The 24,859-nt window shown below is 40.2% G+C and overlaps 1 protein-coding gene across 42 annotated transcripts in view; it reads left to right on the top strand.

Moving 5' to 3' along the window:
- The window catches only part of LOC144058703 (protocadherin gamma-C5-like), a 252,513-nt gene that overhangs the window by 183,904 nt on the left and 43,750 nt on the right, over positions 1-24,859 (top strand). Inside the window, exon 1 of one of the 42 annotated variants that reach the window (XM_077577107.1) lies at positions 406-2,920. The exons of 33 other annotated variants lie outside the window; for them this stretch is intronic. In XM_077577107.1, the coding sequence (XP_077433233.1) occupies positions 527-2,920 (2,394 nt within the window). In that variant the 5' untranslated portion in view covers positions 406-526. Of the gene's footprint in view, positions 1-405; positions 2,921-4,038; positions 6,609-7,922; positions 10,451-10,834; positions 13,458-14,694; positions 17,188-24,859 lie in introns of those variants that run through there. 8 more of the 42 variants (XM_077577125.1, XM_077577140.1, XM_077577106.1 and 5 more) reach the window with 8 other exon arrangements.

The following is a 24,859-nucleotide window of genomic DNA, read 5'->3' as shown; positions in this document are numbered from 1 at the left end:
AATAATAATAATAATAATAATAATAATAATAATAATAATAATAATAATAATAATAATAATAATAATAATAATAATGGATATGACTAAAATAGGCCTACTGAATGGGGAGAAAGACCTTCAGTTGAATTCTATATTGCTGTTTGTTGCAACATGTTCTCCAATTTAAAGGACCTCAAGCATATGCATTTCGATTAATACAATTTGTTATACATTCGCCAATATGCTAAATGTTAAATACGAATTATTTTAAAGACATGTTGTTGTTTTTTAATTGTTTTTTAATTGTTTTTAATTTATTTTTTGCGTGTTAGAGAAAAGGCCGCTTGTGGCCAGAGTGTGGCAGTCTACGACAAGGCTTCAGTCAGTCTCTCCTTTTTACACAATGACGTTCCCGACAATATAACATTTTCATTTTCGAGCCAGCACTCACTAACCGCGGACGTTGACGGCTGCTGTCTCTTTTGCTATTTTTTTTCCTTTGAGTTTTACGGATAACATAGCGCAAGTGGAATATTGATTTAATACAATGGCGCATCAAATAGGCCTATTGTTGTTCATGTTACTTTTATTTTTCCCCTGCGCAATCGGACAAGTCAGCTACTCGATCCCGGAGGAAATGGAGAAAGGCTCGTTGGTGTCGAACGTGGCGCAAGATTTAGGTTTGGACCTGAAAAGGCTCAAATCTGGGCGAGCTCGCATTCATTCTGGGGACAATGCGGAATATATCGAGCTGGATAAAGAAAGAGGGCTCCTCCTTGTGAAAGAGAGGATAGACAGAGAGACGCTGTGCGGTGAGACGACGCTCTGTGCTTTGCATTTGCAGATGATTCTAGAAAATCCCATGGAATTGTTTCGTATCACTATTGAAATTACAGACATAAACGACAATTCACCAAGTTTTGAATCCAGCAGCAAACGTTTTGAAATAAGTGAGTCGACAATCATCGGCTCCAAATTTGTGCTGGAGAAAGCCATCGATGCTGATATTGGTACAAATGGGCTGCAAAGCTACTCGCTCAGTCCAACCAATAATTTTCAGATGAAATTGGCGAATCAAGCAGACGGGCGTAAAAAGGTGGAAATGATATTGCAGAAGGCTCTCGATCGTGAGCAGAAGGAAAAGATTTCCTTGCTATTAACAGCCGTTGACGGCGGACAACCGCGCAGGTCAGGAACAATGCAGATTACTGTTCTTGTTTTAGATGCAAATGATAACGCCCCTGTGTTTACTAAGCCTTTATACAAGGCACAAATTAGTGAAAATTCACCTAAAGGAACCAGTGTAATAATTGTTAGTGCTTTTGACAAAGACAGTGGTTCGAATGGACAAATATCTTACTTAATATCTAAAAACAAACTCAGATTATCAGATTTATTTGAAATCAATAGTGCAACGGGAGAGGTTGTTTTAACTGGTGGCATTGATTATGAGAGAGCAAAAGTATTAGAAATAGATATTGAAGCTGTAGATAATGGCGGATTGTCTGATTCAAGTAAGATCCTTGTTGACGTCATTGATGTAAATGATAACAGTCCTCAAATAAAAATACTTTCCAAGTCAGATTTTATTTCAGAAGACTCTGCAGAAAATACTGTTGTCACTATGTTGAGTGTTAGTGACCCTGACTCTGGCAGCAATGGAGAAGTGAAATGTCACATCAGTCGTGATATTCCATTTAAAATAGAAAACAAAATGAATGGATTTTATAGTTTAGTAACAGAAATGGCGTTGGATAGGGAATCTGCTTCTAAATATAATATCACAGTGACATGTTCTGATGAGGGCGTACCCTCCCTCTCCAGCAGCGTCACTCTCACCTTGCACATCTCAGATGTGAATGACAACGAGCCTGTCTTTGAGAGGAGCTCATATGAGGCCTACATTGTTGAAAACAACACACCAGGTCTCTCTGTATTCACTGTAAAAGCCAGTGATGCTGACTGGAACCAGAATGCTCGTCTTTCTTACATTCTAGAGGACTCCTCTGTTAACGGAGTGCAAGTCTCCTCTTATGTGTCTGTTAGTGCTGAAAGTGGAGTCATACATGCAGTTCGTTCTTTTGATTATGAGCAACTTAAAGAGTTCCACTTTCGTGTTAGAGCACAAGATGGAGGCTCCCCTCCCCTCAGTAGCAACGTGAGCGTTCGCATGGTGATCCAGGACCAGAACGACAACGCCCCTCAGGTCCTGTACCCGGTCCAGACGGGCGGCTCGGTGCTGGCCGAAATGGTGCCTCGTTCGGCAGACGTGGGCTATCTGGTGACTAAAGTGGTGGCCGTGGATGTGGACTGTGGGCAGAACGCCTGGCTCTCCTATAAAGTGCACAAAGCCACAGACAGGGCGCTGTTTGAAGTGGGCCTCCACAACGGAGAAATAAGAACTGTCCGCCAAGTGACTGATAAAGATGCTGTCAAACAAAGACTGACTGTTGTAGTGGAGGACAACGGACAGCCCTCTCGTTCAGCTACAGTCATTGTTAACGTGGCGGTGGCGGACAGCTTCCCTCAAGTGCTGTCAGAGTTCACTGACTTTAGCATGCACGACAAGGAGTACAATGACAAGCTGACTTTTTACTTAGTCTTGGCGCTGGCTGTGGTCTCCTTCCTCTTCATCACCTGCTTGCTGCTTATCATATCAGTCAAAGTGTACAGGTGGAGACAGTCTCGCGTCCTGTACCACTCCAACCTGCCTGTCATTCCGTATTATCCTCCGCGGTACTCGGATACTTTGGGGACTGGGACCCTCCCACACGTCTACAATTATGAAGTGTGCAGGACCACTGACTCCAGAAAAAGTGACTGTAAATTGGACAGAGCTGCTAGTCACAATGTGCTGGTCATGGACCCCAGTTATACGGGGACCATGCAGAAGCTTCAAAGGGAAAAGAACATCCTGGATGAACCTGACTCTCCTCTTCAGGTTGGTCACTTGTGCTTTGTTTGAATCTGCAGTAAAATGTTATGTGTCAAAAATAGAACTTCATGCTTGTAGATGAAGACATCTGAGACTGTTCTAGCGCCACCCACCTGCTTTTATAAAATTAATCTCAAAACAATGATATACCTTCCGCACATATAATTTCTTATATGGTTAATCATATACTTTTTGGGGGTTGTTTATGCCCAAATGAGGACATCTATACAATTGTTAAACTAGCTTCCAGAAGCAATGCTCACATTATTTCACTAAGCAAGGTAAATGAAAATGTATTAACAAAGCTCAAATCTACGTATTGATATCAGCATAACTCGTTGTTTAATGGTTAGTTGTCTATGCCATTGGTGTCAAACTTCGCAGTCCTGCCGGTTTTGGATGTTTCCATTCTCCAACACAGCTGATATATGATCAGCTCATCAGCAAAATCTGCATAAGCCTGATAACGATTCTGCTGATTGGAATCAGCTTGTGTTGGAGGAGGGAAACCTCCAAAACCTGCAGAACTGCCGCCCTCAAGGACCAGAGTTTGACACCTATGGTCTACGCCTATAGAAACATTCTTAATCTTTTAAATCCACCTATAAGTATTTAAAAATCTAAATATCAAAATATAAGTATTTAAAAATATAAATAAGATACATGTCTTCTTGATTTTTTTGGTTGCTCTTGCCTCTTGTTGTGTTTTGATGTGTTTTGTGGGATAGAAATGACCATCTGTGTGAAGGGGCGTGCAAGTGTCCAGCACCATGGACAGTGACAATGAGGCCACCGCTCTTCATTTAGAAATCACTCTTCCCTTTTTAGCGTCTATTTGTACTGTTTCTTGTCTGCATTAGCCTATGTAGTTTATATTTAAATTCGAACGTCACATGTCCAAATCTCTATATTATATGCTAACATTGAACTAATATTTATTCCCCATATACATTTTATGAGAGTTCTGTTTGTTCTGTCTTTAGATGCAATTAAAATTGCACAACAGTAGGCTACACTATATATGCTTCTTTTTGGGGGGGGACTGCACTTGCACAATTTGAACTCTACGGGACGCTATTGCCTCATGTTTTTCAGCTGGTCTTTTTAAAGCTTTTGTCACAGTTCCTCCTGCTGCAGTTGTCGAGACACAGCCTCAGTTGTAGAAGCTCCGCATCGTGAATAGATATTTCACGCTGGATCTAAACTATATTACCAAATTTGGATTAAAAGCCATTTTTTTTGCTCTACATCCGGTGGACTGCGTTACATAAAGGGGATATAGGATCGTGCTTTTTGTGTCGCTGCAATCTGCTCGGACACAATGAGACGGCAAGTACTGTTATTGTTCATCCACTGTCTCGGCTCCGTGATAGGGCAGGTCACTTATTCCATTCCGGAGGAAATGGGGAAAGGATCTTTAATTGGTAATATAGCCCGAGATTTAGGTTTAGACGTCAAGAGGCTGAAGGCGGGCAAAGCTCGCATTTACACGGGAGACAGTGCTCAGTATATCGAGCTGAACAGGGAACGAGGAGTCCTCCTTATTAAAGAAAAAATAGACCGCGAGTCGCTTTGCAAGCAGACAACGCCTTGTGCCTTGCATTTCCAAATAACACTTGAAAATCCGTTGGAATTATTCCCCATCACGGTGGAAATCACGGATATAAATGATAATGCCCCACTGTTCCAAAAAGAGGAAAGAAAGTTCGAAATTAGCGAATATACAATCGTAGGCTCTAAATTTGTATTGGAGAAAGCGTTTGATGCTGATATAGGACTGAATGGTCTTCAGACATACACCCTGAAGCCGAGCGACTATTTCATGCTGAAGCTGCACAGTCAGTCGGATGGCAGCAAAAAGGTCGAAATGATTTTGCAAAAGCCGTTAGACAGGGAAAAACAAGAGCACGTATCTTTAGTTTTGACAGCCGAGGACGGAGGAGAACCACAGCTAACGGGAACTATGCAGATTCACGTCACTGTTTTGGATGCAAATGACAATGCGCCAGTATTTAGTAAGGCTGTGTACAAAGCGAGCATCACTGAGAACTCCGCTGCAGGAACACTCATTACTAAAGTGAGTGCAACAGATGCAGATAAGGGAGCAAATGGAGAAGTGATGTATGTAATCGGGAATACTGTGTCGAAGCTATTTCACATTAATAAAGAGGGTGACGTCATCTTGAATGGCCCGATAGATTATGAAAAAGAGAAAAATTATCACATTGACATAGAGGCTATTGATCAAGGGGGGCTGTCGGATTCCAGCAAAATAATTATTGATGTCATTGATGTAAATGACAACAGCCCCGTTGTGAATATGATTTCATCATCTGGCTCCGTGCCAGAAGATGCCCCCGTCCGAACTGTGATAGCTTTAATGAGTGTCAGTGACCCTGATTCTGATGCTAATGGACAGGTCAATTGCGCTATAGGGGGAAATATTCCATTTGCGATAAAAATTACTTCTAATAATTTCTACAGTTTAGTGACAGACAGTGATTTGGACAGAGAGAGGGCATCTGAGTATAATATCACAGTCACGTGCTCTGATGAGGGTGTGCCCTCCCTCTCTCGCAGCGTCACTCTCACCTTACACATCTCAGATGTGAATGACAACGCGCCTGTCTTTGAGAGGAGCTCATATGAGGCCTACATTGTTGAAAACAACACACCAGGTCTCTCTGTATTCACTGTAAAAGCCAGTGATGCTGACTGGAACCAGAATGCTCGTCTTTCTTACATCCTGGAAGACTCCTCAGTTAATGGAGTGCCAGTCTCCTCATATGTGTCTGTTAGTGCTGAAAGTGGAGTCATCCATGCAGTTCGTTCTTTTGACTATGAGCAACTTAAAGAGTTCCACTTTCGTGTTAGAGCACAAGATGGAGGTTCCCCTCCCCTCAGCAGCAACGTGAGCGTTCGCATGGTGATCCAGGACCAGAATGACAACGCCCCTCAGGTCCTGTACCCGGTCCAGACGGGCGGCTCGGTGCTGGCCGAAATGGTGCCTCGTTCGGCAGACGTGGGCTATCTGGTGACTAAAGTGGTGGCCGTGGATGTGGACTGTGGGCAGAACGCCTGGCTCTCCTATAAAGTGCACAAAGCCACAGACAGGGCGCTGTTTGAAGTGGGCCTCCACAATGGAGAAATAAGAACTGTTCGCCAAGTGACTGATAAAGATGCTGTCAAGCAAAGACTGACTGTTGTAGTGGAGGACAACGGGCAGCCCTCTCGTTCAGCTACAGTCATTGTTAACGTGGCGGTGGCGGACAGCTTCCCTCAAGTGCTGTCAGAGTTCACTGACTTTAGCATGCACGACAAGGAGTACAATGACAAGCTGACTTTTTACTTAGTCTTGGCGCTGGCTGTGGTCTCCTTCCTCTTCATCACCTGCTTGCTGCTTATCATATCAGTCAAAGTGTACAGGTGGAGACAGTCTCGCGTCCTGTACCACTCCAACCTGCCTGTCATTCCGTATTATCCTCCACGGTATTCGGATACTTTGGGAACTGGGACCCTCCCACACGTGTACAATTACGAAGTGTGCAGAACCACTGACTCCAGAAAAAGTGACTGTAAATTGGACAGAGCTGCTAGTCACAACGTGCTTGTCATGGACCCCAGTTCTACAGGGACCATGCAGAAGATACTCAGTCAAAAGAATATCCTGGATGAACCAGATTCTCCGCTTGAGGTTAGAATTGCTAATTTTCATTTTGCAAAATGTGGTTAATACATGTCGGATATGATTCAGGACTATGGTCAGAGACAGATGGTTGCCAAAAGTTAATAGCTCATGCGGTGTTTTATAATTGTGTTTAATTCAGTTGTCTATGGCTGAAAATGGCTATTCTAAGTCACAAATGCAGCTGTGATTCAAAAATAATTCCTCTAAATATCATTCCTAAAAAAAAATCAATCAATACTGTATCAAATTTGACAATCCCATCTTTAAATGACAAAAGTTGCATATTAACTTTTTTTTTACCAGCATCACTTTTTAAAGTTGTGTATCATTTACATATAGCTTCTGCACATGTTTGTTGCTTTTTAGTGTATTTGTGTCTCTGTTATGTTATGTTATGGCTAACATCAGTCATAAGTCATAGGAATGACTAGTAATAGGAATTTGTCTGATATGGGCATCACAAAAAGTGGATGAACCTAACTCTCCTCCAGAGTTTGGTTCTCAGTATGGTCATTTGAAATAATTTGCATATCTGTAGTAAACACTTTTTGTTTATTTGTTTTGTTAAGCAACAACAACTTAATTGTTCCAATTGCTGAACAAACTCAATTTAACATGCACCTTGTATAAAGTATACTGTGGTTGATCAGCTCAGGGAAGTGCTGTGTCTCAACTAACACTACTGGCCATGTTATATATATATGTATATTCTTAAAAATCGTGTGCACCCCAACAACAATATTGGTAACATCTTCTTCATATACATTATATCCAATGTTACTTAAAAGGTAGTTTAATAACAATTAATGAATAACAAAATAACAAAACAATTCATATAAATGATATCTGACACTTTTGCCTTTAGTGTATAAGAGTCTCCAACGCATTGTATTTGTAACGTTTTTGTGACTATCATGTTGAAAACTACTTAAATCATCCATTAGCCTACTTATTGTAATCATAAACAACAACTAAATCAGCTAATAACAATAATAATAATAATAGCTATTACTACAATGCTGTATGAGAAGATATAGGCCTTCAGTTGAATTCCGTATTGCTGTATGTCCTCCAATTTAAACGACCTCAAACATGCATTTTGATTAATAATTTTTGTATACATTCACAAATATGTTAAATAAATATGAATTATTTTAAGGGCATGTGAAAATGAGATATTTTTCCGTTTCTGGTGTTTTATTTTTGTTTTTTGTTTTTTTTGTTTTGCGTGTAAGAGAAAAGGCCGCTTGTGGCCAGAGTGTGGCAGTCTATGACAGGGCTTTAGTCAGTCCCTCCTTTTTACACAATGACGTTCTCAACAATAAAGCAGTCATTTTCGAGCCAGTACTCACTAACCGCGGACGTGGATAGTTGGCTGCTCTCTCTTTTGCTAATTTTTTTCATGAATTTTACCGATTGCATATAGAACACCGATGGAATATTGATTTAAGACAATGGCGCATCAAGCAGGCCTATTGTTGTTCATGTTGCTTCTATATTTCCCCTCTGCGTTCGGACAAGTCAGCTACTCGATCCCGGAGGAAATGGAGAAAGGCTCGTTGGTGTCGAACGTGGCTCATGATTTAGGTTTGGACCTGAAAAGGCTCAAATCCGGGAGAGCTCACATTCATTCTGGGGACAGTACGGAATATATCGAGCTGGATAAAGAAAGAGGGCTCCTCCTTGTGAAGGAGAGGATAGACAGAGAGACGCTGTGCGGTGAGACGACGCTCTGTGCTTTACATTTGCAGATGATTCTAGAAAATCCCATGGAATTGTTTCGTATCACTATTGAAATTACAGACATAAACGACAATGTACCGAGTTTTGAATCCAGCAGCAAACGTTTTGAAATCAGCGAGTCGACCATCATCGGCTCCAAATTTGTGCTGGAGAAAGCCATCGATGCTGATATTGGTACAAATGGGCTGCAAAGCTACTCGCTCAGTCCAACCAATAATTTTCAGCTAAAATTAGAAAACCAAGCAGACGGAGATAAAAAGGTGGAGATGGTTTTGCAAAAGTCTCTTGATCGAGAGCAGCAAGCGAAAATGTCCTTGTTATTAACAGCCTTTGATGGTGGACAACCGCGCAGGTCAGGAACTATGCAGATTATTGTTCATGTGTTAGATGCAAATGATAACGCCCCTGTGTTTACTAAGCCTTTATACAAAGCAACTATTAGTGAAAATGCACCTAAAGGAACCAGTGTAATAACTGTTAGCGCTTCAGACAAAGACAGCGGCTCAAATGGACAAATATCTTATGTCATATCAAAAAACAAACTCAGATTATCAGACGTATTTCAGATAAATAGTGCAACTGGGGAGGTTGCTTTAATTGGTGACATTGATTATGAGAAGTCAAAAGTACTACAAATAGATATTGAGGCTCTAGATAATGGTGGACTTTCTGATTCAAGTAAGATCTTGATTGATATCATTGATGTAAACGACAACAGTCCTCAAATAAAAATACTCTCCAAGTCAGATTCCATTTCAGAGGACTCTGCAGACAAAACTGTTGTCACTATGTTGAGTGTTAATGACCCTGACTCTGGCAGCAATGGAGAGGTGAAGTGTCACATTAATCGTGATATTCCATTTAAAATAGAAAACACAATAAATGGCTTGTATAGCTTAGTAACAGAAGTGGCTTTGGATAGAGAATCTGCACCTGAGTATAATATCACAGTGATGTGCTCTGATGAAGGCGTGCCCTCCCTCTCCAGCAGCGTCACTCTCACCTTACACATCTCAGATGTGAATGACAACGTGCCTGTCTTTGAGAAGAGCTCATATGAGGCCTACATTGTTGAAAACAACACACCAGGTCTCTCTGTATTCACTGTAAAAGCCAGTGATACTGACTGGAACCAGAATGCTCGTCTTTCTTACATCCTGGAGGACTCCTCAGTTAATGGAGTGCCAGTCTCCTCATATGTGTCTGTTAGTGCTGAAAGTGGAGTAATCCATGCAGTTCGTTCTTTTGACTATGAGCAACTTAAAGAGTTCTACTTCCGCGTCAGAGCACAAGATGGAGGCTCCCCTCCCCTCAGCAGCAACGTGAGCATCCGCATGGTGATCCAGGACCAGAACGACAATGCCCCTCAGGTCCTGTACCCGGTCCAGACGGGCGGCTCGGTGCTGGCCGAAATGGTGCCTCGTTCGGCAGACGTGGGCTATCTGGTGACTAAAGTGGTGGCCGTGGATGTGGACTGTGGGCAGAACGCCTGGCTCTCCTATAAAGTGCACAAAGCCACAGACAGGGCGCTGTTTGAAGTGGGCCTCCACAACGGAGAAATAAGAACTGTCCGTCAGGTGACTGATAAAGATGCTGTCAAACAAAGACTGACTGTTGTTGTGGAGGACAACGGGCAGCCCTCTCGTTCAGCTACAGTCATTGTGAACGTGGCGGTGGCGGACAGCTTCCCTCAAGTGCTGTCAGAGTTCACTGACTTTAGCATGCACGACAAGGAGTACAATGACAAGCTGACTTTTTACTTAGTCTTGGCGCTGGCTGTGGTCTCCTTCCTCTTCATCACCTGCTTGCTGCTCATCATATCAGTCAAAGTGTACAGGTGGAGACAGTCTCGCGTCCTGTACCACTCCAACCTGCCTGTCATTCCTTATTATCCTCCTCGGTATTCGGATACTTTGGGAACTGGGACCCTCCCGCACGTGTACAATTACGAGGTGTGCAGGACCACTGACTCCAGAAAAAGTGACTGCAAATTGGACAGAGCTGCAAGTCACAATGTGCTGGTCATGGACCCCAGTTTTACAGGGACCATGCAGAAGCTTCACAGGGAAAAGAACATCCTGGATGAACCCGACTCTCCTATTGAGGTTAGAAAATTTTAAGTGCCACATTTTCGCCTCCTTCATTTAGTGTCGCTATCTCAGCACGCTGGACAGCGACAGAATCGCATCTTTTTTTCCCTCGACTCAATTCCCGGAAAGTGCTATTCTTTCCACATTTAATATAATGTTGGCTTTTTAGTTTTTATTAATGAATACATTTAGTGTTTTGTAATCATAATTTACTCTATGAAAATCTGTTATATTTTAACCAATAATATTATCAACCAATAATATGGTTATTTTCATGTTTGTTTCAACTTTTGTAGTGAGAGCTCAGAATAAGGTTGTAAAAATAATTGTCCATACTATGTGCAGTTACATGGTATGACCTAAACGGGCCGCTGTTGCCCTTTCTTTAAATGTTTTAAAGTGTACATTTTATACAAGCACATCTCCTCTGCTTGCTCAGTCGAGAGAGGACATACAAACGTAACGCACGGCTCGTGCTAGATGGAATATCACACTTGGAATATTACCCTGGAATATTTTCATTGCATATTCCATTGCATTGGCTTTCACTTTCCTGTATTTTTTTATTTTATTTTTTTTGCGTGGCAAACGGCGAAATAGGACTGCAGTTTGAGGGTTCGCGGCGGCATCTGGTTGAACAATGAGACGGCAAGCGCTGTTGTTTGTCTGCGTGCTCTGCTTTGCTGCGGTGCTCGGACATGTCAGCTATTCTATTCCCGAGGAGATGGCCAAGGGTTCCTTCATCGGTAACATAGCACAGGATGTGGGACTGGATGTTAAACGCTTACAATCGGGCAAAGCTCGCATCCACACGGGGGACAGCGCTGAATATGTCCAGCTCGACAAGGAAAAGGGAGTGCTGCTTATAAAAGAGAGGATAGATCGCGAGGCTATTTGTGGCCAGACAACGCCTTGTGCGCTGCATTTTCAGATAGCGTTGGAGCAGCCGATAGAAATATTACCCGTGACTGTTGAGATTACGGATATTAACGACAACGACCCGGTATTTGAAAAGCAAGGTAGGGTGTTGGAGATCAGCGAGTCGGCTGTTGTTGGCTCTAAATTCATGTTAGAGAAAGCAATAGACCCCGACATAGGTTTGAATGGGCTTCAGAGCTACACGCTTAGGCCTAATGATAATTTTATGTTGAAATTACACAGACAGTCTGACGGAGGTAAAAAAGTGGAAATGATTTTACAGAAGCCCTTAGACAGAGAAAAAGATGAATTTGTAACATTGCTCTTAACGGCCCAAGATGGAGGTGAGCCGCTGAGGTCAGGGACAATGCAGATTCAAATTCAAGTGTTAGATGTTAATGATAATGCACCTGTTTTTACACAAAATGTCTATAAAGTGAGCATAAAGGAAAATTCCCCATCAGGAACTCTCATTACTAAAGTGAGTGCTTCTGATGCAGACAAAGGCTCTAATGGAGAAGTGAGCTATATGATTGGAAACAGCATGAGCAGCATTTCTAAATTATTTCACATTACTGAAGATGGAAATTTTCACTTAAAAGGCCCTATAGATTATGAAAAGGCACAAAAATATGAGATTGATATAGAGGCAGTTGACAGAGGCGGCCTATCTGATTCCAGTAAAGTGATTATAGATGTGGGTGATATAAATGACAATACTCCTGTTATTAAAATTATTTCATCATCCACTTCAGTGGAGGAGGATTTGCTTGCCAACACAGTGATAGCAGTGATGAGTGTAAATGATCCAGATTCTGAAGAAAATGGTAGGGTAAGTTGTGTCATTGATGATAATATACCTTTTAAAGTAACATCTAAAAGTAGTTTTTACAGTATTGTAGCAGATGGTGACTTAGACAGAGAGAGGTCACGTGAGTACAATATAACAGTGACGTGCTCTGATGAGGGCGTGCCCTCCCTTTCTAGCAGCGTCACTCTCACCTTGCACATCTCAGATGTGAATGACAACGCGCCTGTCTTTGAGAGGAGCTCATATGAGGCCTACATTGTTGAAAACAACACACCAGGTGTCTCTGTCTTCACTGTAAAAGCCAGTGATGCTGACTGGAACCAGAATGCTCGTGTTTCTTACATCCTGGAGGACTCCTCAGTGAACGGAGTGCCAGTCTCCTCGTACGTGTCTGTTAGTGCTGAAAATGGAGTCATTCATGCAGTTCGTTCTTTTGACTATGAGCAACTGAAAGAGTTCCACTTCCGCGTCAGAGCACAAGATGGAGGTTCCCCTCCCCTCAGCAGCAACGTGAGCGTCCGCATGGTGATCCAGGACCAGAACGACAACGCCCCTCAGGTCCTGTACCCGGTCCAGACGGGCGGCTCGGTGCTGGCCGAAATGGTGCCTCGTTCGGCAGACGTGGGCTATCTGGTGACTAAAGTGGTGGCCGTGGATGTGGACTGTGGGCAGAACGCCTGGCTCTCCTATAAAGTGCACAAAGCCACAGACAGGGCGCTGTTTGAAGTGGGCCTCCACAATGGAGAAATAAGAACTGTCCGGCAGGTGACTGATAAAGATGCTGTCAAACAAAGACTGACTGTTGTAGTGGAAGACAACGGGCAGCCCTCTCGTTCAGCTACAGTCATTGTTAACGTGGCGGTGGCGGACAGCTTCCCTCAAGTGCTGTCAGAGTTCACTGACTTTAGCATGCACGACAAGGAGTATAATGACAAGCTGACTTTTTACTTAGTCCTGGCGCTGGCTGTGGTCTCCTTCCTCTTCATCACCTGCTTGCTGCTCATCATATCAGTCAAAGTGTACAGGTGGAGACAGTCTCGCGTCCTGTACCACTCCAACCTGCCTGTCATTCCGTATTACCCGCCACGGTATTCGGATACTTTGGGAACTGGGACCCTCCCGCACGTGTACAATTACGAAGTGTGCAGAACCACTGACTCCAGAAAAAGTGACTGCAAATTGGACAGAGCTGCAAATCACAATGTGCTGGTCATGGACCCCAGTTTTACAGGGACCATGCAGAAGCTTCACAGGGAAAAGCACATCCTGGATGAACCTGACTCTCCTATTGAGGTTAGACTTTGTTATTGTTAGTGCTATTGGTAGGTCTATTTGAAAATGACAAATCTTTAATGGCTTTCCCTTTACAGTCAGCCACTGCAAATAATTTACTGGGTTGAGGTCAGGGAACTTATTTGGCCATTCAAGAATATGAAATGTATTTGCCTTCAAAAAGTATGCGTTGAAACATGTTAATGACATGATGTTCCATTCCTTCTTGCTACTACAGTATATGCACCAATTTGATTCTAGAACAAATCTATTGGAGACATTTGTGTTTACGGAACAAAAATTCGATTTGACTGTCCTATTCGTGATTGCTTCTCCTTATATTGACCCTTGACCTTATTGCACTCTAGCTCTTTTTATATTTAGGCGTTGATTGTGGATGTTATTCTTGAGAAAAAAATTCTTCCCTCATACAATTAAGATGACTTCTCTTGGTCTTCAAAGCTTTTTTTGTGTGTTGTTGGGATTAGAAGTGCTTTCTTTCTTTTGTACTAAATTTAGTTTTATAAGGTTTTTGCTATCTCTTTTATCCATTTATGTTGTTGTTTGTAACCTTAAAAATGGCTTCTGTCACTTGCATGGAAACCTCCCAAACTTCAAATTGGTTGCTCCAGGCATTTATCATTTTCATTTTGTCTTGAAGTGACAAGGAGATGGAACACAATTGGCCAGTCTACCTCGAGTGACTCAAGTATCCAAATGCTTTTGAGCTTCTGAAATTTGAGACATTCACCAATTTCTAAAAGGCAAAGTAGCATATTTTGATAAAACAAGTGTACATTTCTGTCACAATTTTCCCCCAGAAATCTATGTGATGGATGCATGAATACAAAAATCACTCACTCTTTTCTATGTCCAAATACAAGACTATACTTTGTTTCAGCACCATGGACAGCGACTCGTCTCCTTTTACTCTTTTAGTTGCCTCACTTGCATTCCTCAGGCCTCCGTTACTATTATGCAAATTTATTATTTGCATGTTACCATTTCTATGACAATCATAAATTTGTGAGATCATGATTATGTTCAAAATCATTTTTAAAAATCCTGCACAAATCTGACTCTCCTCTGGAGGTTAAAGTATTATAATATCAATATAGTTCCCACTGTTTGTTCACTTGAATAACACGTTATAGTATCATGCATTTAAAGAACTGCAATCCCATTGTTGGCCTCTAAGTGCCGCTGTAGGTCAATATGAGGAGAGAGAAAAAAATCAGCTTGAGTGTCTGCTTTCTTTAGTCAGTCTCATTTTGTGTCGTGCATAGAGGCCTCGACAGAACCGCTCCTTGTTTACCCACAAAATTCGAGCCATTTCAATTTTCGAAGGATAAAAACACACACAATGTGGTTGGATTTGTTTTTGTTTTGGAAGCTGCTCTTTTTCTGTGTGTATGTCGCGGATATGGCTGTCGCTCATGTCCGTTATTCCATACCCGAGGAGATGGCTGTCGGATCTATTGTTGGAAATATCGTGCAGGATCTCGGGTTGGATGTAAAAAGACTGAAATCCGGGAGGGCCAGAATTTTTACAGAGGACAGCAGTGAGTACATTGCTCTCAATTTGGATAAAGGAAAGCTTGAAATTAAGCAGAGAATAGACAGAGAGGAGAGGTGCGGCCAAGTGTCTCCTTGCTCTTTGCATTTCCAAATTATTTTAAATAACCCCATGGAGCTCCATCATGTTGATATAGAAGTTCTTGACATGAATGATAACGCGCCCGCATTTGCAAACAAGGAAATAAACTTTGAAATTAGCGAATCGGCTGTGAAAGGGGCTCGTTTTTCACTCGACAGCGCCAAAGATCCAGACGTAGGTTCTAATAGTCTGCATACGTATAAGCTTATCCCCACAGATAATTTTAAATTAAATGTACTCTCTCGTCCTGATGGCACCAAATATGCAGAAATGATACTAGATGCTTTATTAGACAGGGAAATTCAGGAGGCGCACAAGCTGACTCTAACTGCATATGATGGCGGCGACCCTCCCAAATCGAGCTCTGTAAGAGTAAACGTCATCGTGGTGGATGCAAATGACAATGCACCAGTTTTCAGACAGTCTCGTTACAGAGTAACTGTACCTGAAAACACACCGAGGGGAACGAATATTTTACAAGTTATTGCCACAGATGCAGATAAAGGGGCAAACGGGGAGGTTGTGTATTCGCTCTCTCGCAACAGCGACGTGGCCTCTTATGTGTTTACTATGCACGCAAATACAGGCGAAATCTCTGTGATGGGTGAGCTAAATTACGAAAAAGTCAAACTGTATGAAATAGACGTCGAGGCAACAGATAAAGGGGGGCTGAGAGACACGTGTAAGGTGTTAATCGAAGTGGTTGATTTAAATGACAATGCGCCTGTCATAAGCATCATTTCTCTGTCTAATCCAATACCAGAGGATTCACCTCTGGGAACAACTATAGCCATGATAAATATTAAAGACTTAGACTCTGGTAAAAATAGCGAAGTTAAGTGTTTTATTAGCCAGGATTTCCCCTTCAAAATAAAATCATCGTCACTTAATTTTTATAGTTTGGTGTCCGATGACGTTTTAGACAGGGAAACAGTGCCAGAATATAACATAACAATAACAGCAACAGATGAGGGCACCCCGCCTCAATCTACTAACAAAACAATTAATTTGAAATTATCAGATGTAAACGATCACGCCCCAGTGTTTGAACGCGGATCTTATACAGCCACCGCCATTGAAAATAACACTCCTGGCGTGCCGCTTCTTGCGGTCAAAGCCAGCGATAAAGACTCAGGGAACAATGCACGAATTTCCTATTTCCTTGAGGATGTCAAACTTAACGGGATTGAACCTTCTGCCTATTTTACGGTGAACGCGGAGAGTGGGGAGATAGTGGCCGTGCGCTCTTTCGACTACGAGCAAATTAAAGAGTTCCACATTCGCGTCCGAGCGCAGGATGGAGGCACACCTCCCCTCAGCAGCAACGTCAGCATCCGCATGGTGATTCAGGACCAGAACGACAACACCCCTCAGGTCCTGTACCCGGTCCAGACGGGCGGCTCGGTGCTGGCCGAAATGGTGCCTCGTTCGGCAGACGTGGGCTATCTGGTGACTAAAGTGGTGGCCGTGGATGTGGACTGTGGACAGAACGCCTGGCTCTCCTATAAAGTGCTCAAAGCCACAGACAGGGCGCTGTTTGAAGTGGGCCTCCACAATGGAGAAATAAGAACTGTCCGCCAAGTGACTGATAAAGACGCTGTCAAACAAAGACTGACTGTTGTAGTGGAGGACAACGGGCAGCCCTCTCGTTCAGCTACAGTCATTGTTAACGTGGCGGTGGTGGACAGCTTCCCTCAAGTGCTGTCAGAGTTCACTGATTTTAGCACGCATGACAAAGAATACAACGAAAAACTGACTTTTTACTTAGTTTTGGCTCTGGCTGTGGTCTCTTTCCTCTTCATCACCTGCTTGTTGCTTATCATATCAGTCAAAGTGTACAGGTGGCGTCAAGAGCGCATGTTTCTCAAATCAAACGGCACACTTCCAGTTATTCCTTACTACCCGCCCCTTTACGCCGACATAGACGGCTCCGGTACGCTGAAACAGGCGTTCAGCTATGACGTATGCGGAACTACTGATTCAAGGAAAAGCGACCTGATGTTTTCCCGTCAATTCAGTCAAAATACTCTGGGTGGAGACAATAATAGGACATTACACAGGCAGAAAGCAGATGCAGAAACGTTGGTGGCAGAGGTGAGATTTAATAATATCCCCTTTGAAACTAAATATCTGTTGAGATGTCTAACATTTAAAACACAATTTCTAGTCTACTTCATATTCAAGTATTTAGTGCAACACACATTATTTTCTGGTATTTTATTTTTGTTGTAAGTTTTCTCCTGTTGTTCCACGATTGTGTTAGCCATAGTGTGGTTGTAATCACTGTTTGCATTTTTTTAACACAACTTAGGCACAGTTGTGTATTCTTGTCCTTATAATATATATTATTTTACTTTTACTCATTTAAAGTAAAATAATTGCACTTTACTATGGCTGTGTAGTTAATCGAAATTCAATTACAATTTCAATTATTAGACTACACAAATTCATCATAATCGTAAAAAAAAAAAGAATACTAATTTTTGAGTTGTTTGTTTAAATTTATACATTTGCACCTTTTTAAATTTTAAAATAGCCTTACAGATTTAATCAATTTTGTTTCATCCAAAAGGAACTTGCATAACTATAGTGTTTCAAATACAGTAATTGTATTTGTCTTAATGTTTTTTTACGTGTAAACATTTTCTTGTTTTGTACCAAAAAATAAATGATCGTCCTAATTGTGATTTCAATTATTACCAAAATAATCGTAATTAATATTTTCTTCATCATCGAGCAGCCCTACTTTACTACTCATTTGACTTACTCTCTACCAGTGGATAAAATGTACTTATTGTGTATCTTACGAGATATAATTGTATCATAAATGTAAGGTAACATCTGTCTGTTATGTCTTCTCTCATGGTCGCATCCATCCACCTAGGTACATTCATTTTTTTCCTCCAAACCGCAATAATTTCATACATATTCTATCATGAGTAGATCTGTGAGGGTTTATCAGACATTGTTGTTTATATCAGAGAGCATCGTTATTAGATTTAAAATCAATACAAACTCTCCAATGACAGGCTTTTATCCCTGCTTAAACTTGCCATGTTAGCTCTCACATAAAACCACACAGGCATGCAGTGCACTACTTTTCCAGTGACCTATTTCCCTAGCATGCATGATGCAGCTACATACGGGGACGAAAGAACAGGAATAGACACAGGTGATGACAATTTAGAATGAGTATGATGCAATAATGTTGTTTTAACGTGTGGTTGAATAGATTCAGTGCCGAATCTGCAGCGATTGAGTGGGCGAACACAGTGTGATGGAGAGGAGGACAGAGGCAGGCAGTGGGGGAGGGGAAGAGGCGTGTGGTCCGCCAGCCCTGTGTAGCAGCACTTGTGTTTGTGATGCGCAGGCAGCCATTTTGCTCCTCAGCCATCTTTGTGTGCTGAAATGAGAACATGTATTGCCTTGCATGGCAACAGTTATATTAGGCTGCATGCTCTGTGATTGGCAGAGGCTGTGTGAAATAGTGATGGAATGAAAGAAAAAGGGATGGGATGGATGGAGGGAGGTTATGTAACAATATGAGTGGATGTATATCTAGGACAGAGGCTGAATGTGTTTCACAATGGGTGAAAGTAGGCTAACTCATTTTTGAATGGCAGCTATTAGCCTTCAAAGCTGCAGCAGTATCACATACATACTGCTAGTGTGACGTTGGTCAGGAACACATTCACTTGTGTGTCATAGTGGACAATGATGCTCCAAGTGTAGGTTGATGAAAACTGCTGTTATGATACACTTGGGGGACTTTTTTTTTTTTTAAACTGTGCACTGTATGAATTTACACTGGGTGCCTTTCTGTGCTGTTTTGGACGTCTTGCTGCGAACTAATTGTCAATGAAAAATTAAGTTGTATTCGAAAAAAGTTATGTACAACTTCACAATCTTAATCTAAACCAATACAACTATAATAACTTTCTTTACAAGGATTTTGATGCTCAGTTTTATTTGTGTGACATGACAGCCATGTTGTAGTTTTCATAATACAAAAGGTGCCTACTAAATTAGTTTAATTAAAACTAAGCATTAACTTGCAACGGTAGTTTATGTATTGAATATCATTAATATTAAAATCGTTGAATGTGCAGTCCAGAGTCAGACGACTCAGAAATGTACAATGTACTTTATACAGCAGTGGGGTTTCTCCATTATAACCTTTTTTGTGAAATTATTTTATAATATTTTCCTTAGTTCTATATACCTATACTTTTCAAGGATTATTAACTATGATGTACATTATTTTTACTTTATCCATTTTGGGGAGAATGTTTTGCTTTTTATAAAGATCTTGAATTAGATGTAAAGAATTTTAGGACAGCCCCCAAACCTCCTTATGAGTAGGGATGAGTGAACACCGACACCAGGTACAATATTGGGCCGATACCAGCCTTAGTTCACGGTATAAGTGACTGTTTTACAATCAGGAAGTAGAAATTAGAAGAATAGATAATTGGCATAATTGCATGTTATTTTAAGGAAACATGCTATTTTGGGATATAGGTCCTACTTGAAAATTATGTATTTTTTATGTATCAAGACTTATACGTATCGGTGAGTGGTGACTACGCAAGAGTTAACTACTCGATTGGTCTATAAAAAGTGGTGTTTATCGAACATCCTACTTAAGAGTGTCTTATACATTTAATCACACTATATATTGGCAAATGAGTGTATGTTGACTGTTAGAAGATCATGTGGTGGTAATAGTGTGTGGTCTGTATTCAAAGCATCATCTTTATTAATTGTTTTGTTAACCCTCTTTTGCCTTGTTTTCTCATCCTTGTTGGCATTATTGTTTAAAGTGCTGCCTATTGAATTTGTCTGCATGCAGACTTCAAACTATGATAATGTGTAGAAGCAACTAGAGCACGGTCCTTGGCCTGGTATGAGTTTGTTTACTGTCTGCTCAAGCTGCATGACAATAGGTTCATTAGCATACTGCATTTGTGTGTGGAAATAGTGCATTAAATATGCACAATCGGCTGATCTCGTGGCAGGCTTTTGCTCTGACTGCAAGATAGGGTTCATTTTGATGCACACTGACGGCAATATGAAATTAATATAACAATATTTAATTTATTTTGCAGTAGGGTAGCATCCTTATTGAGAAGATGAATGTAAGATTAAAAAAAATAATAATAATAATTGAAAATGTGTGCTTGTGTAATGTTCATCCACAACACAAATGTCTGCACAGGATTACATTCAAGATTAGCTGGACAGAGTAATATGGGACAATAGCCAAGTCTAAGAAGCTGTACACAGACACTCCTATGCTGTGCTGTCTCTAATTGTATTTAACTCTAATCTGGCTAAATCACTACATCACACAATTGTATTATTTGGTTCTGTTTAGCTGTCAGGTATATTTTATTCAGGATGATTGTGGTGGTACTCGTTCCTGATGTAAAGGATGGCCACAGTGCCATCACCATTTTTTTTTCCCAAAGTCTTCCTTCCTTCCTTCCTCTTTTGCTCCTGATCTGCTTGTCTGCAAGCACCCCTCCCCCGCGCCAGCTGCACCACTCTGCAGCAGAGAGAAAGGGAGTGAAAGACTGCTCAGTGAAATATCTATTTAGTTGATTTAAAAAAAAATACCATATGGTGCAATATTCATGCTTAATGTATATCACCATGTTTTGTTAAGTGCCACTTTTATGCCTAATAGTTGGATTATTATTTTGTTTTGAAGGACACACACTACCATTTTACCCAATGTTCATGAGCACATCACAATTATTAATTTCTTCTATATTCCTTTTCCACATTATTGTTTCCATGTTTCTTCTCTGATGGCAGAGAAGAGAAGGTTGCCAGCAAATATAGGAAAGAGATTGGTGGGATGCAAGAGGTTGGATGTGTTACCATGGCAACAAGCTGACTCACTGGCAGGGCTTTACCATTGTGAGCGATAGGGGTGAGCGGCAGTGGCAGCCCTTGTGCGTGTGCAGCCTAGGACAGCAGGCACCCCTGTTTTGGGCAGAGAGGTGCATCACTCTCACACAGGAGGGGGTGGCTGATACGGATGATGATGAGGAGGACGACGAGGAGGAGGATGGAGGGGGCAGGGTGGAGGGTGATCATGGTTCGCTTTTTTTCCCAATTTTTTGTGATTGATGCTGTAGCTGCCCTATTTGGGTAGTTTGTCCTAGTTACAGCAAACCTCAGTGATCATAGCAGGATATGTTTACAATACATCATATATACGTTTTGATCAGTTTAGCATTATGTTACAAAAATATATTTACTTCTCTATTTATTTATTTTATTGGTACAAAATTTACGATGCTTACTTAAATGAACTGCTTTGTTTTGTTGTTGATTTTCTGCCAGCACAAAGGCAGTCAGCATTGATTGACGTGTCTCATGAATAAAAACATTTGCCACTGGCCATCGCCTCTAGGCCCCCTGCTGTCGGTTTAGTGGAACTGTCTTTGTGAGCCACTGTTGCTGTGATGAGGATTTATGCTTGGAACAGGCCTGAGAGCACTTTTATTTTTATTTTATTCTGAATTTCATTATCATGATCATAATTATTTTGTGTTTTGAGTGTTGTAGTTATTTTTCTTCCATCCCAAAAACACATGATGTAGTACAGTAGTACTGTTTATGTGTGAGTGTACTTGCTATTATTTATTGTGTCTTTTGATCACTCAAGGAGAACCCATATAGAATTGTATTCACATTAAAATATATATATATAGTTTTCAGTTGAATACAGTTTTGTTGTTAATTTTACTGTTGAGGGCTTATTATAGCAAATGTCAATACAAATGGAAACACATTTCGGTCAACAAGATTAACTATTGCAATGCACAAGACATTTGTAACAAAACTAATCTCATGCTGAACACACCCAAATAACAAACCTTTCTGATTCACATGGTAAGTATGTTGGTTGCCAAGCTTGTCAAGTCCAAACTTACGTGTCCCAACGACCAGTCTAACCAGTATCGCTTCTCTCGTCTTATTTTCTCTTTCATGTCTCTTCTTGTCGACTGCTGGCCATCCCTGCATCCCTGACTCCTGTTCAACCATCTCTCACCAAATAAGGTAAGACAATTTTCTCTATTAAGCACACACACACTTAAGAACATTACTCACAAAAATATTTCAAGCCTTATTTAAGATTTATGTAATTTTTTACATGACAAATTCCAATTTACTTTTAGGGGATAATTTTAACACAAACCTACCAAATAAGCATTATATTAAACGTTTTCTTTAGTCTAATAAAGACTATATTTGAAATCCATAATTCTCAAGTTTTATGTATTTATTATTAATAAAGTATAATTACTCTAATAATTATGACAGTATTTATTTAAAATACATATATTGCTTGAATTGTATAATAATCAGGTTATCTATAAACGATAAATATACTGCTATGTGAAAAACACTTATGTCCAGTTTTTATGTTTTTGGGATGAAACTGAATGCAGACGTATATATATATATACATACATACATACATACACACACTTTATTAATACCAAATACATAAACCTGACGATTATGTATTTCAAATCGGCTTTATTTCAAATAGGCTTTATTAGATTAATGAATTTGTGTTAAAAAAAAAAAAAGTAAATGGGAATTTGTCATGTAAAAAAAATTATACAAATCTTAAGTTTGGCTTAAAATATTTCTGTGAGTGTAGAAACAAAGTATTGTCAACATCTACTTAATTGTACACAGTATATTAGTTCTGACTTTCCACTTTGGCTGACACATCTGTTCACATGCTTCATAAATCTTGCAAGACATTAAAAGAGAGCGATTAGCCTTTTTCATGTCTTGCTCAAACTGTGAAATACACATGAAAACCACAATGTGCCATACATGTTCAAAAAAAAAAAGGTTATGTTTACATAAATCAGCAAGACAGTGCTTAGCAAGGTATTTATCCTACATTTGAATATTTAGATTTTTCATCACTATGAGAGACTTTAAAAAATGAAATATAATTTGCAGGATTGACATCATGGGTCGGTAAGTAACATATTGAGAAGTTTTCTACCAGTTTGATACACACTTTTGAATCAACAAATTTGCTTTAATTATCTTTAATTACGTGTTAGGCTATATGTTATTATTTTTATTTGTAATTATATTTTTGTGAAGACATTGATTATGCTAACAATATCTCACAATATTTAGTAAACATGATAAATATCAATACCCAACACTTTATAAACCAGCCAATGTTTACATTTTCAAATGATTACTTTTACAACATTTTTAGAAACTCATTTGGTGCATGTGGGGAGGCTACCTGCTGCCCACGGGTGCGACATTGGTGACCCCTGATTTACATTATAAATAAATAGCAAGGTTCACACTGTAGATGCAATAACTCGAAATCTCAAACATTACTGACTTCATATTATGCCTGTCAAAAAAACAACAACACTTGTTTGAATGACAGCATAAAAATATGATAGGATAACTCATGTGAGAAGCTGTGTATTATTTTTATTTTTTTATTTGTATTCATTCCACAATTAAAGCGTTCACTGGTATAGCCCTATACAGCACATCATGACTAATAATGATTTATTGAGTATTCTAATGTTGTAATGTAAATAATGAAACTGTGTTTTAACTGTATTTTTCTTCCTGCCTTCTGCATTGTTTCAAATCCTACATCCGCTGTAGGTACTGTAACTCAAAATTAGTACTATTAGTACTGTTAGTAGAACCAAACAGTAGTCGTGCCTCGAGCCTGGTGATATTTGTCCCCTTTATTCAGCGTGGGTTGCAGATGCAGCAGTTGGCCGCCTGTGTGGCGCTGTCCACTCGCGTGGTGCTGAAATCAAATCCCTGACTGTCTCCCCTGACTCTCTCTCTCTCTCCCCCCACCCTTGCCGCTCCCTGCTTGCCTCTCCCTCTTTCTCTCTACATCTTCCTCTGTCGTCCACATTGCTGTGCAGCACGACGAAAAAGTGACATGTATGATGTTCCTAAGCAACTTATACTGTACATCTTTAGAAATGGTGTATGATTTATTGTAGCTTAATTCTTCAGCGTGATATCAGTGACAGTTTCAGCACAGTCAGAATCTGTTTACCTTTTTACACTATTTTGTGTTAGTTGGTATCTCACAGTTACAGCGTGATAAGCATTATACAGTAAGTACCTATATACAGCATGTAAATCTGGACATAATGTAATATATATATATATATATATATATATATATATATATATATATATATATATATATATATATATATATATATATATGTATATATATATATATATATATATATATTATATATATATATATATATATATATATATATATATATATATATATATATCGTTTAGTAGTACAGTATTCCTCTTTATCTCATTCACAGTTAGAGCTCCCCCTCCCTTTTGGCTTGCTCTACAAACCTTCATCCGGGTATTTTGCGTGCTCGCGCGGCAGGCAGGATTATTTCAAGCAGTGAGGATGAGATAAAGTGCTTACAGGCTGCACTTGCTCTCTCCAGCCACTGGAAGGCAATGATCAGCCTTGTGAGCTAGAGAGGATGCATGCGTGCTCTAAATAAAATGGAATGGGCGTTAAATTAGTATGGCATTTGTTTAAGTATTAAATTATGCATTATGTTTAAATTAGTGTTTTATAATGTTTTATGTCAATATGGAATTTTTAAAAGTGATGTAATATTAAATTACTGTTTGTATTTTTATCCTTTCAATATTAGCATACATGAAAATGGAATTTACTGAGTAT

Source organism: Vanacampus margaritifer, chromosome 10, assembly GCF_051991255.1.
Source record: "Vanacampus margaritifer isolate UIUO_Vmar chromosome 10, RoL_Vmar_1.0, whole genome shotgun sequence".
Taxonomy (NCBI): domain Eukaryota; kingdom Metazoa; phylum Chordata; class Actinopteri; order Syngnathiformes; family Syngnathidae; genus Vanacampus; species Vanacampus margaritifer.
The sequence above is the reverse complement of the archived record's forward strand: the minus strand, read 5'-3'. Positions and strand labels throughout refer to the sequence as shown.